Source organism: Periplaneta americana, chromosome 3 (genome assembly GCF_040183065.1).
Source record: "Periplaneta americana isolate PAMFEO1 chromosome 3, P.americana_PAMFEO1_priV1, whole genome shotgun sequence".
NCBI classification, from domain to species: Eukaryota; Metazoa; Arthropoda; class Insecta; order Blattodea; family Blattidae; genus Periplaneta; species Periplaneta americana.
Window position 1 is genome coordinate 125,300,845 of NC_091119.1, and position 14,008 is coordinate 125,314,852.

The following is a 14,008-nucleotide window of genomic DNA, read 5'->3' on the forward strand; positions in this document are numbered from 1 at the left end:
TAGTTTAGTATTAAAATTTCATTATTCCTTGGTTATGTTCGTTAATTTTTTATCTTTCTATCATCATGGATGAAAATGACACACCGAAGATTTTAATATTATATCCCATCCAGTAAGAAGATGGGAATCTTTTTGTTGGGATATATGTAACTGACTATTCCATTTGACTGTTCATTTGTAATAATCACTGTAATTAGATTCCTTTCTCTTTATCTGATGGCGGATATAAATTCACTCTTCGGAATGTCGTGTGATTTTACGTTATATTTATTATAATAGAAATGTTAGGAAGGAATCAGTTACCAATAGTAAGACATTATTTTCGTCCTTCAGAATTATATTTTATATAAAGATTTTGAACTACAGTGATAAATCATAAATCTGACACTTGAAAATCTGGAATTACAGTAAAATAAATGAACTGTGAACTTTTCTTTATAAAAGATGTAAATAACACTGTCATGCCGAAAAATGAGTTTAGATTTCACATGTTCTGATATTAAAAAAAGTCATCTCTTGACATTTCATATGCCTTTTATCAATATAAAAAAACATTCTTTTAAACTATCGGTAGAGATTTAATCCATATTAAGGTTATACAAATCAGTTATCGTGAAGGAATGTTGATATTTTATAACAGCAGTATTTAGCATGGCGTCATTGAAAAAAATAAAAGTAAAATGTTCCTTAAAATATTTACTTGTACAAATAGTTTTGAATAGTGCTTTCTATACAAAATATTCGGAAAATTTCTTAGAGATATTTTTTATGTCTCAAATAAAAAACTTGTTCAAACAAAATTAAAAGAAAGGACAATTAAAGTTAAATTTTGCATAAGCAATAAATTTAAATTTTGCATAAGTAATAAATTTAATTAGGTAATATACGTGAATTGAAATCATATTTAGGCAAGAATTTTGTTAACACATATTTCTGTAAGACTAACTCTTTATTATGCAGAATGCATTAAAAAGAAATGTGTGCATTATGCAATGCACTATTCTAGAGTGGAATGGTAAATGCACCATGAATTGACTGTATTGCATCGAGTGTTATGTTTTAGAACCACATTCAAATTAATTGTGATAATGTGGAATTTGTATTAGACGAAGGTTGTGTTTCCCCTGCCAGGGACCTGCATATCTCTTTTATTTTGAGATGATAGTGGGTCTTGTCAGTCAGCAAGAGACATGGTCCAGTCTGCTGCTGGCTGCTCACAGATTTGACCTTGCAGATCACAAGATTTGTGGCAGACAAAGGTCTTTGGAGCAGGTTTCCCTCTAGTATTTCAATTCCCCGCCATTATTTCGTCACAGACCCATAATTTGTCATGCCATTTCATCATCAGTGTTGAATAAAGAACTGAAATTATAGTAGGGTGGCATAGTATTTTACCAATTACTTGATCTAATTACAGAGTAAGAAAAAATGGATAAGTAAATGCTCCAAATTTCCTGAAAATTAGTATTAATATGTATTTAATGTCTTGTAATTCAACCACTTTCGAATGCCAGATTTATGATAGCTTATAGGCTATTCTGATATCTTGCCTGATCGCGAGCTGACAAGCCCTGCAGCGTATGAGTTCCCTGATAGGTATCTGCCAGAGTGATTTGAGAAACTGTGCTGGGACTGCCCATCGGCAATGGACCTGGTCTTTACGCCCTTGTTGCTGAAGTGAGATGCGTGGGAGCGCATGTCATCAGCTATGCATCCCATGTTGATGGAACCTATAGGGAAACAGCAGCTCTTATCCACAACAGAATACTTTTTTCATGTGTTAGTATTAGTTTATCACCATTTTACTAGTGTAGCAGAAGTATGGTACATTTATTTTGCTTAGTACAGGTTCATTTTTATTTGAGTATATGGAGCCATTGTTAATAGAATGTGTAAAATATCTATTTTAAGTAGTAAATATTAATTGCTTTGATACCACGAAAACCATTGTTATTTGGGTGTTTTGTTTAATAAAAGTTAATGTTATTGTTTCCATGGATATACTTCATATTTTTGTGTTTATCTATGTAGATTACTTTGATTAGTAAGCGAAATGCTGAGAATGATACAGACTTGTCACGAAATCTAAATTGTACAGGAGAGCGGAAGTAAAATTTGAAAAAGTCTATACTTCAAATAAATAATATGTTATCCTTTTAATTTCCAATTATTAATTGGACAGGCTAAATATAAGAGTAGGACTAATTATTTGCTTATATTGTGCTTATTTTTGCTCAGATCATGATAGGTATAGAAATTCTGACTAGCAAATGCAAACAAATGTTTCCTTGCACTCAAGTTTATCTTTTCTTCCAAAATACTTTCCGCTGCTACTAGGGTTCATTGTTATAAGATAATAATCCCGCCAGTCTTATTCTATGATCCAGAGAAAAAAAAAGACGGCTAAAAATAAATTAATAGTTTCCGGAAAAAAAAAAGGAAGGTATTGTGGACATTTTTTGGTCCAGTCAACAATGAAGATGGAATTTGGCGAGAAAAAATCTCAGAGAAATTATAACTTCATTTTCGGAAACAGATATAACAGCAAAATAAATACTGTTTGGTTTGAACACGTGTTGAGAAGCATATTAAAACTGCATCACAGGAAAACCTCAATTGGTGTAGGCCATTAAGAAGACACAAGACCAGAAGAAGGCTTGTGTTGGGCAAGTCCCTGATCCAGACAACACAGGGATTTTCTCCAGGTACTCTGGTTCCCCTGTGACATCCCAACAATTCTCCATCATCATTATTCATTATGGGTATAATGTGGACCTATTGTCTGTGGTGCACTCTTGACAGTATCTGACGAACTAAGTGATCTATGAGGGAGGGGGGGAGATCAGACGAAGGGATCAAATTTGTATGGATCTCAAACTCGTAGGAGAGAATAAAGATGCAGAATTTAAGGCAGAACAAAAGTGTTGAAAGCTTGTGAATAAGACCAAAAACCTCTGGTTTGAAGTGCCAAGAAATTAAGTAAAATATATATTTTGTGGCTTAGGTGTATATCATTCTCACCACTTTAAATTTCGATTTAATTGTTTCCAAGTAAACGATTTTCAATAGGATTTGTGAATATTATATGGGCTAATTAGATGGAAATCGTTAATTGAATCGTTTTGGGCACTGAAGATTGACTCGTTTGCTCCATGAAAACAGCTTTTGAGAAAAAATAATATGTTAAAAGACTATTTTTATTAGAAAGATTATTGTTATTAGAAAGGCTAATATTTTAAGAATATTGATAGTTTACCATTTTTACTCTTAAAATATGAATCAGTCCAGTCTGGAGGAAAGTACTTTAATGACTACAATGTATTTATGAGGGCTATAAATCTCTGGTAATCTGGTTATGAAAGTGAGTGTATGTTCCTGTGTTAAGTTATAGTGTTAGTTTGCTTCCTTGTGACCAGGAATATCTGTTAAATAGATGCATTCAATTAGCCCTTTAACCATTAGAACAGAAATTCTACTGCATACAAAAGTATTAAAGCCCCTCTTAACAGTGTCAATCAGGCAAAACTGCTTATTAATAGTAGAGCCATAGCAAAGCAGTGTTGCAAAATGAAGAGTGCGTTTTGTTTATCTAATTTCTGTGATCTCTGTATGCTACTGTGATTGGTGGAATATAGTCATCTAATAAAAATGTATATTAACGACTTCCGAAAGGAAACACGGCTCGATTCTTGATAGAACTTTTGAAATTAGAGACCCAGCAGATTCCATGAGACTTTTAATGGACTAAATACGAGGGTAATCCAGGAAGTAAAGACCGTTTGGCATTAATTAATTAAAAAAAATTATTAAGCAAAAACATGTCACTTACAAATTTGAAACTTACTTTAATTCTTCACATAATCACCTCTGTTATTTAAGCATTTGTCATATCTGCCCACGAGCTTTAGAATTCCCGTGTTGTAGTCATCTGCCGCCAGTCCTTTAAGCTAGTTGTTCACTGCATTCTTCAATTCGTCATCACTTCCAAAACGTTTCCCACCCAGAAACTGTTTGAGCTTCGTGAAAAGGTGAAAAATCCAGGAACAAGTGGGGTGGGTGATCAAAAAGTTCCTATCGAATTTGTTCCAGCAAACCTCTGGTTGCAGCAGCAATGTGAGGGTGGGCATTGTCGTGAAGAAGCACAATACCGTGAGAAAGCATTCCACTATTATGGCGAGAAATCCAAAATCGTAGGCGTGGAATGCTTTCCCACGGTATTGTGCTTCTTCACGACAATGCCCGCCCTTACACTGCTGCTGCAACTAGAGATTTGCTGGAACAATTTCTTTGGGAACTTTTTGATCACCTACTCTATAGTCCGGACCTTGCTTCTAGTGATTTTCACCTTTTCACGAAGCTCAAAGAGTTTCTGAGCGGGAAATGTTTTGGAAGTGATGACGAGTTGAAGAATGTGGTGAACAACTGGCTTAAAGGACTGGCAGCAGATGACTATAACATGGGAATTCTAAAGCTTGTGGACAGATATGAAAATGTTTAAGTAACGGAGGTGATTATATGGAGAAATAAAGTAGGTAAGCTTCAAATTATTTGTAAGTGACATGTTTTTGGTTAAGATTTTTTTTTCAATTTATTAAAGCCAAATGGTCGTTACTTCCTGGATTACCCTCGTATGTTTACTCTGCCATACTCAAGTCACTATTTCTCCAGGTTATCGTCTCATTATGTCTGAATATTCTCGGTAGTTTAAAAGAGATGTTACTGATTAAAGAACAAGCCAAATCAGCTATTTCTAACCTCTGAAATTACCAGAGAACAAAGTGATTATTACATATTTTCTGAAATTGTCAATGCTAATTTGTTTCTGATAATACATCTTCGTCATATCCTATTGACACAAAATAACCTCGATAATTTAAAATCGTCGTTAAGTTGTTAATTTTTAATAATAGGAGAGGAGTTTTTGAAATGTAATTACACACCATCTGCTAACGGAACATTGAATTTGGCACTTTTATTATTCTCGCTATAGCTTTATTACACTAGCACTTTCCCATGCGTCACTGTCTTCTATTCTGTAGACTTCTTTTAATTTCCCATTCACGCAAATGTTATGTACAAAAATGTCGCTAGTCATTCATTAATAGAAACCGGATGTTTGGCTATTATTATTATTATTATTATTATTATTATTATTATTATTATTATTGTTAATATTATTATTATTAATTTACAAGCTATTCAGCCTTTTTTTGCTGACCATTTCACTTCATACAAGAAAAGTGTTTTTCCATTCTTTAATATTGGTACGTAACACATTTGTATTTCCTGTTATGTAAAAATCTGGGGTGGGACCGTCCCAGTCTGTGAGAGTTCCTGATGAATTGACGAATCTGCGGAAATTTTTTAACCTAATTTTTGTAAACTGTATGGTTCTTTATAAGCTACATGTACATTTCTAATCTCTCGTACTTGTGTTCAAAATTTTCTTCATTATCTTCCTCTCAAAAAGTACTCTGCTCTTATTTTTTAATGATTTATGAATATATTAATTGAGCCTTCTTAGACAAGATCCTTGTAAACTGACACATTTGTGCCTTTTAACTGATCTGGGACTTTAATTGTTGTTTTCCAGTGTCTGTAGACACTGTCACGGTCAACTAAGATCATTCTGGGATTATGCTGGTCGGACAGAGTTGAATTGCGCTTTTGAAGTTGAGTTATGAGTGAAACGGAATTCATTGCAACAAATAGAGGCACGTATGATGTTTGGTGCAGATGACTTTTGATGTATATGGAAAGCAGCCGGAAAACTTTACCTGAAGTTTAATTCAGACAGGATTCTTTTCATGCCATCAGTATACGACACGGTATCTTGGCTTTACTTTTCTTTGGAAGAATTTTACCGCTCTTAAAATCTGTTGCTTTCGATTGGGATAGAACACTCAACTCTTGGTGAGCACTGAAAAAGGCAACCACTCGATCTCTATTACTTACGACTTTCTTGGGATGACAATAAACAAAGGGTTTCTCGCATTTATTGAAAGGAAGGAGCATTTTGAAGAATTTGAAAAGTCTGCGGGCCACCATGAACTATCGAATGAATGTACTTTCATAAATATAATTTCTTATAAACCGTCACAGAAATTAAAATCACTTGTATAATTAAATGGCTTAATTGTGATGGATTAAAGCCATAAATTAATTTTCCCCTAAATAATTAGTTATAATTATGTTGTGACTAGGGTTGCCAGATTTCTAATAGGTATAAAAAGATTTTAGTTGATTTTTTTAACATTAACCGAACTTATGGCAATTTTCAGTGTAACAGTACAATAAGTTTGAACACATGTAGCTTCAAATGAGAGAAGAAGAAGAGGTGCATTATTATAAGAGGAAGTTTAGATTGGACATTTTCCATTGCTGGTGAAAAAATAAGAAAAGTAATATAAATATTTCATAGTGTTTCGAAGAATGCATCCACCATTGTCTTCAGGTAAAAAAAAAAAAAACATTGTGAAAAGTGAAAAGTACCTATGTATATCCTACCTCTTGAAATTTTTGAAAATAGCTAAATCGAAGTGTCAGTCACATAAATGTAGCCATTTTTAACATCAATGATCAGACTAGATAATTCATCCTCTCACCATATATTTTTTGTCCTGAAGACAATGGTCGATTCAATCTTCGAAACATTGTGACATTTTTATTACATTTTTGTTATATTCTTTACCAACAAGAAAAAATGTAAAATCCAAACTTGTATTGACTACATATGTTACAAAAATATGCTGCTTTTTTGTTGATGGTTAAAGATATTTAAAACTTGTAACAAGAGTAAATCAATTATAATAAAGAATTGAACACTGAACACACAAAATATAGTCAAATATTAGTAGACCTATTTGCTGATAACTTGGTTTATTAAGATCATTGGTGTCCACTTTTAGGACTTTAAAGAAGTCATGTCACAATTTTTTACAGCTCATATACATTTGAAGTTCCTGATGATTTCGAAAAATGTAAAGAAATACCATTTTCCCCCCTCTCTGTAGGCAGGAGTCCGAAGGCTAGCACCTAGTCTCGAATGGGCTTATTGTGCCCTACTACTCCTATACTTATGATTGTTTAAGTCCGAATGGCCGCTTTGTTTCTAGATATCGCGACTCAGCTAGGTGGTGCGATTTGTTCATTCAGCCATGTAGGCTTAAGGTTCAAATGGAGTCCCACTAGAGTGCCCTTCCATCCCACCCTTCAGAAGCTTACTACGCCTCCCAGATTGATGTCATCTGTACGCTAGTCACAACACTACGTGGGCGAATCCAATTGAAATGATAATAACGAATATTGAAATGGATAATGACGGTGGAATAATGGAGGAAAACTGGAGGACCCCAAGAATAATCCTCAGAAGCCTTGACTTTGTTCACTACAGACACGACTCTAGTATCAACGGGAATCGAAGCTGGGTCTGCAGTCATATCATGGGATCGACAGAGAGGTGCAGACGGCTGTCAAACGCTGGTTCCGATCCCAGACGGCTGACTTCTACGTCACAAGGATGCAAAAATTGATCCCATGGTATGAAAAATGTCTCAATTCCAGTGGGGGATATGTTGACAAATAGCGCAAAAATTGCTGTATCTGTTTCAATAAATCTTTCCATGCAATTCTGCGTTTTTTCTGTAAACGGCCCCAGGGAAAATCACTTTCTGTTCGGCCTCGTAATTGCAATCGAGTGGCCAAAATTTGTATAACCACGTCTTTTGACATTAACATGGCGGAAGAAAAAAAAACCTTTTTTTTATCTGCCCCCATCAGAATGTTTGCTTGTGAGTTATCAAGGTGGGAATGGAATACGTACTTTACGGACATGAAAAGGAAACCAAGGCCTAATGGCGCTAAAAAAAATTAAAGCAAAATTGAACAAAGTACAATCTGGCAAACCTAGTCTTGTTCCAGTAAGCTACATCTTCAGAACCACTGGTAACCCGTAGACTGTAGTTTCGAAGGTAGTTCAAAGGTTTTAACTATCTCTGAAGAGTGTATATTGGTTATTGTTTGTGTAGATTGCTGATGCTCTAGTACTGTACACCTTGTCCATAGCACCACGTGCAGTAGAAAGCATAGAGGTCGTTATGTACAGCTGTTAAGTCGAGTAATTACCTGTGGAGATTGATTGTACTTAGTCTATTAGTATTGTATGTGGCAGTGGTACCGCATCTCCATACCCTGTCTGTCCATGTGGTAGACGCGCGGTCTGGGAATGCTGCGATTGCTGTACATGGAGACCTGGTCCCAGTCCTTGTGGGTGGTGAAGGCGCTGAGGGTGGCTAAAGAGGACAGGGGTCCGCCGGGGCTAGGAGTAGGCCCCATGCCGGTGCAGCACGTGACGGGGAGCCCCCCTACGGGGATGCCACTCTTGGTCTCGTGCTGCTGCAGTGTGTGGAGCTTGCGGGATCGGCGTCGACTCGCGGCCACGAACACGATGACTGCGATCACGACTGTGCCGCAGATGGCGGCGCTGGCGGCGATCGTGATCTTGTCCATGTTGCTGGACGGCGAGGTGACGGTGCGCACCTCGCGACACTGGTTGTACGGCACTGTCTCGGGCGTGACGTTCACTTCCTCCAGCGAGATCACGCACACCACGATGCATTCCTGTAGGGCAGACATAGTGACTGACGTGAACTGATCGTAGCTTAGTCATCACATGGTTTCTCGCCAAAGGATCAGGAGTTTGATCCCCGGAACATTTGACGAGAGACTGTGGGATAGACGTTCTTCGAGTTACATCGACACCCCTATCAGCATCATGTCATCATTGTTTAATTATTCTCTTCTGTTTTTGTGTGTCCTATTTTGTTGCATTCTTTTTTCTATTTTGTACTGTCCATAGTACACAGTGTCCGTAAATTATTGATACACTTTCGGGTAAAAAAATACGACGGGAACTACAAAACAAACCCACAAATGACGGATAGGACCTGAAATTTCAATATTGGTTGTATATCTCCATTCTACTGTGTGAACAGTATAGAGCAGAACAGGTTTCACGGCTCGTACGGCCTTGAGTCCCCCACACATTCCAATCTTCAACAGAGGAAATTCTCTTCAAAATATGTGATTGGTTCTCAGTCAATAAATTAGTATTAAATTGTAACAAAACTAATATAATTCAATTTAAATCCTGTCAAAATTCAACCTCGCAAATTTCGAGCGCAATAATTAATAATAGGTTCCTATTAGAAACAACAACCACATTTATTTGCTTAAAAATCGATGTGTTAAATTGGAAAAATCATATTAAAGAAATTGCCCCCAAACTAAATTCATGCAAAAGATAGTAAATATTAATACCTTAAAAACAATATACTTTGCATACTTCCACTCGGTAATGAGTTTTGGAATTATATTCTGAGGAAATTCCACAGATAGTAACAGTATATTCCTATTAAAAAAAAAAAAAAAGAGTAATTAGAATAATAGTAGGTGCCAAATCTAGGGAATCGTGTAGGACTATTTTCAAAAAACTACAAATAATGACCATGGCTTGTCAGTATATTTTTTCATTAATAATCTTCCTTGTATGTAATCGTGAAAACTTTGTAACTAATTCAACAGTTCATAGCATAAATACTCGTCAAAAATGACTTTCATACTCCATCGCAAGTCTATCGTGCTATGAAAAAGGAGTGCCTTATATGGCAGTAAAAATTTTTAATAGCCTCCCTATCGATATAAAAAATGAAACTCAGAACATAAGATTATTTAGGGCCAAATTAAAGAAGTACCTAATCTCTCACGCCTTCTATTCTGTAGGTGAATTCATGACATTTAACAACGCTTCATGAAATTGATACTAAAACTTTGTGTTGTACTAGTAGACTATATTGTAAACCTCTTCTGTGTATATTTCATCTAGACTGTGACTATAAATTAAGACTTTATAGTAATATTAATTTTTTGACTTGTTCCATATTCTAGCTGTGAAGCAATGTATGAATACCATGGAATGTTAATAAATACAATACAATACAATACAATACAATACCTCCGCGCGCATAGCCGGCCGGCCGTGAAACCTGTTCTGCTCTATACTGTTCACCCAGTATATTACCTATCTTTATCGACAGAATCCGCCACTTACAGGATTCTTTCTTTTGGAACTGAAAGATGTCGGTGACATGTAATAATCTCGAGGTCAATTCTACTATTGTGATTCTTTTCAGAAATGGCGTCCCGCGTCTTCCACGGAAAAGAGCTTCTGCATGATTGAGTACGCGAAAATAAATTCATGGCCAATGGTCCAGTGTTCAACAGACCTTCAGAATTCGGTCATTTCTGAAAATAACAATAAACAAACCTAACATGAGCAGTAATATAAACAAATTACAATCGTGGAAACGCATTCGAGATTATTACACTGTATGTTACCAACACTTAAGAAAAAAAATCCTGTGACACAGCTTAGTGGCAAAGATAGATAATATGGAGATATACAGTCAATTCTGAGATCTCTTAGCATTTGACTTTCCGTTGCTACCGTTGTTTGCGGGTATGTTTTATACTCGCTCCCCCCCTCCCTCCATGTATTTTATTCACGAAAGTGTTCAATCACGGACCTACTGCACTTTCTATCGCATTCTGTTCTCTGTGTTTTATTTTATCTATTCTATTCTATTCTACTCTAGTAAACTCAATTCTATTCTATATTATGTTCCATTCTCTTTCTTATCCATACCGTTCCATTATATTCTGATTTAACTTCTGTTCTATTACAGTACAGTCACGAACTCAGCCCTAGCACAGTTATTTAATTCTAGTACTACCCGGAAGTCAATTTCCTACAGGTACTATGATGTTTATAGCGAACAAAGTGATTGGATTAACCGTCTCCGAATATTTCGTCTTAGATATCCATTTACATTCCATTGTTCCAGGAACGCTCTATTATCGCCTTATTAACTGACAACTTTAATAATCTCTGTAAGTTGAGAGAGTTGTTAAATTATCTTTGCATTTCTTATCATTTAATGTAGTACCACAGTCTAGTATATACAGTCACGAAGCTCAATACGTAGGGAATATGCATCCATAGATAGTTTGCTAACCACTAGGATCGCTACTATCGGAACCACTCATCCCCACACCACCCTAACCAAAATATTGGCCCTTTCTCCTATCATGCCATCAGGGTTGATCGGGCATATTTTATTAGTCACTACACAGTGTGAACCGTAAGTAATGTCATTAATTTCAAGGGGTTATTCTTTGAGATATTTCAATCAAAATAGTTTAATAAAATTTTGCTCATTTTTGCTTCCTTTTCGAGATAAAAATTGTTTTATATGAAAAATTTCATGGTATGTTTTGGGAAAACTATTGATTTAATTCACAATATGCTCAGTCAATTTAAGAGAGGAGTGTATTATGATAATAAATGATTAAAATAATTTTAGTTTGTCCTTTAAATGTGCAGTAATTTGATCCGAACAAATGTAACATTTCGTTCTGCAAAGGAGTTTTAAAATGTTACATTTGTTCGGATCAAATATCTGAATAAGAAAAATATTATAAAATAAAAATCTGAATTACGAAAAATTCTGACGTGGTACACGAAAACGAATTTCATTTTTGCAATCAGCATGAAATTCTGATTTAGAAACATTTTTTTTTTTCAAAACCACAAAACCCATGCAGACCAATGATAATCCATACTGTTGGTTCCATCCCATTCTACTCAACCTAGTTCAACACAGTGTTGAGCGCAATCCAGTAGGTAAATCAAGTTGAACCACACGTACCTGTGCCGGAACGTTCTTGATCTTGAACTCGCGCTCGCTGGCTTCGAGCGGCGGGCCCTGCTTGAAACTCTTATCGCCGAAAAGCCTGTACACGACGCGGAACCCGAGGATGTTGGCGGTCTCCGAATCCCACTGTATGATGACGGAGTTGTCCTGGCGGTACGCGCTGCGCACCAGCACCTCCTGCACCTCCTCGTGTTTGCCCGGGTGCGAGGGGAAGCCCAACACCAGCGGCGGTCGCTGCGGCTGATTGGCGTTGCTGCGCCATGGCGGCACCGTGGTCCGCGTTAGCACCACGTTGCCCCTCCGCGTGGTGGTGGCGGGGCGCGGCGTCGTGGGCGCCGCCGGGCTGCTCGGGACCGCCGTCGTGCCTCTCGTCGTTATAATAGCGTGTTTCGGGGTCGTCCTGACGGTAGGCGGCACCGACGGCGGTCTCGGTGCATGAGTTGTGGTACGCACAGTCGTTGTCGTTGTCGTCATCATTTTCGTGGTGGGTGTCGTCGTGGTGATTGGGGTTGTGGTCGTTGTGGTCTTGACTGTTGCTGGTTTTCCACGTGTGACAGGAGGAAGAAAAACTGGGTGCTTTTCTTCTACGTCATCCTCGTCTTCTACACTTTTTGGTGGTTTTTTGATTTCCGCTTCGTTTGGAATAGTTGCAATGTTCTCCAGGTCATTGATTATTCCACAAGTTAGTTCTGTAAAACATTAATACGTTGTGAAAATAATTTATATGAAATTGTAATTAATGTATAAATCTTGATTACACAACTTTTAACACTACATCACTTTGGAAAACGTATTATATGTCTTTCACGTGTTAAATTTTATGTTATCTTGTTAACATGTTTCGGCCTGCTATTGACCATCGTCAGAACTTGTTGTTGCCGGTCTTGGCGCCTTTTGTTTTGTTTCCTGTGGTGGTGTGTCTGTGTAGTGTAATGTGGAGTCAAAGAGTGTGTGTATGTTCTGAAATTGAGTTGTGTGTTGAGAATTTCATCACAAATCATCACATCACAAATGCTAACCACACATACAGAGACATCAACACAGATATGGAAATTCTACACATCCAACCAAAAAGCCAGAAACTAAACACACTAGAACAATACAAAATATACAAACACACAAAAACACATCCAAATTAAATTCTCAACACACAACTCAATTTCGGAACACACACAGTCTTTGACTCCACATTACACTACACAAACACATCCCCACAAGAAACAAAACAAAAGGCGCCAAGACCAGCAACAACCAGTTCTGATAATGGCCAATAGCAGACCGAAACATGTTAACAAGGTAACATAAAATTTAACACGTGAAAAACATATAATATCTTTTCCAATGTAATTGATGGATGGATGGATTATTCATGCTGAAGACATTACAAATAATGCAACATAGCAACGTCAATAAAAAAACATTAAAAATTAATATTATACAATTCATGTAGACATAAATATAATCATAAAAGACAGAGTGACAGCCTCAGTAAGATCTACCAAACATCTGTCGAAGATCTCCTTGCAAACAGCAATGAAACTCTTCAAAGTAAAGATATTACCAGTCATCACTTATGGACTTCACTCCTTCTGGCAGTACCTAACAAAGATCAACCTCAAAGATCTGGGAAAGGTAAAAACGACGTTCCTAAAACATGCATTATGTATCTACAAGTTCTCATCATCACGCCTTGTATGCGGGCTGAGCAGGGAGACTATGCTGCTGGAAGACCTGCGACTGCAATTATTACTGCCATCCACAACAGCATACGAAATCGCCGTTGCCGAACACCGGAGGAAGAGACAGAAATACCAGCGGACTTATACATCACAGACGCCATGACTAGAAATGGTTGGAAAGAAGCCAAGTACGAGTTGAGACACATAGTAGCCCGGTTTGCAGTTCACGGATTCCACTACAAGATATGTCGCACCAAAAGTTTTCATGAACCAAGTGCAGAATGCGTGTGCTCATTGTGTGGGAAAGATTGTGGAAAATACCGTGCACTAGACAGCACCAACCGTCTGGAATCCTTAACAAAATTTTGCAACAGCGAAAATGAACACTGAGATGGTTGTTTTTGCGAAATATGACATCTCTAGATGTAATAGTTTTCTTACAAAAACTCGTCAAATGTACCGTACATGACGAAATTTAAGTTCTTTATGAAGCCATAGCTGCCGAATGTTTTAAAATTGAAAACCTCATTTTAAAGCGGTTATCTTCCCGAACATACT

At 36.9% G+C, this 14,008-nt stretch overlaps 2 protein-coding genes across 3 annotated transcripts in view; one reads left to right on the plus strand and one right to left on the minus strand.

Moving 5' to 3' along the window:
• Rab3GAP1 (RAB3 GTPase activating protein subunit 1) overlaps positions 1-14,008 on the plus strand; it is a 290,503-nt gene that overhangs the window by 44,473 nt on the left and 232,022 nt on the right. The window lies entirely within an intron of this gene.
• haf (leucine-rich repeat and fibronectin type-III domain-containing protein hattifattener) overlaps positions 1-14,008 on the minus strand; it is a 155,144-nt gene that overhangs the window by 6,846 nt on the left and 134,290 nt on the right. The window contains exons 4-6 of one of the 2 annotated variants that reach the window (XM_069821562.1): positions 11,766-12,460; positions 8,190-8,619; positions 1,551-1,730 (exon numbers count right to left, since the gene is read on the minus strand). In XM_069821562.1, the coding sequence (XP_069677663.1) occupies positions 1,551-1,730; positions 8,190-8,619; positions 11,766-12,460 (1,305 nt within the window). The remainder of the gene's footprint in view (positions 1-1,550; positions 1,731-8,189; positions 8,620-11,765; positions 12,461-14,008) is intronic. The other variant, XM_069821563.1, reaches the window with a different exon arrangement.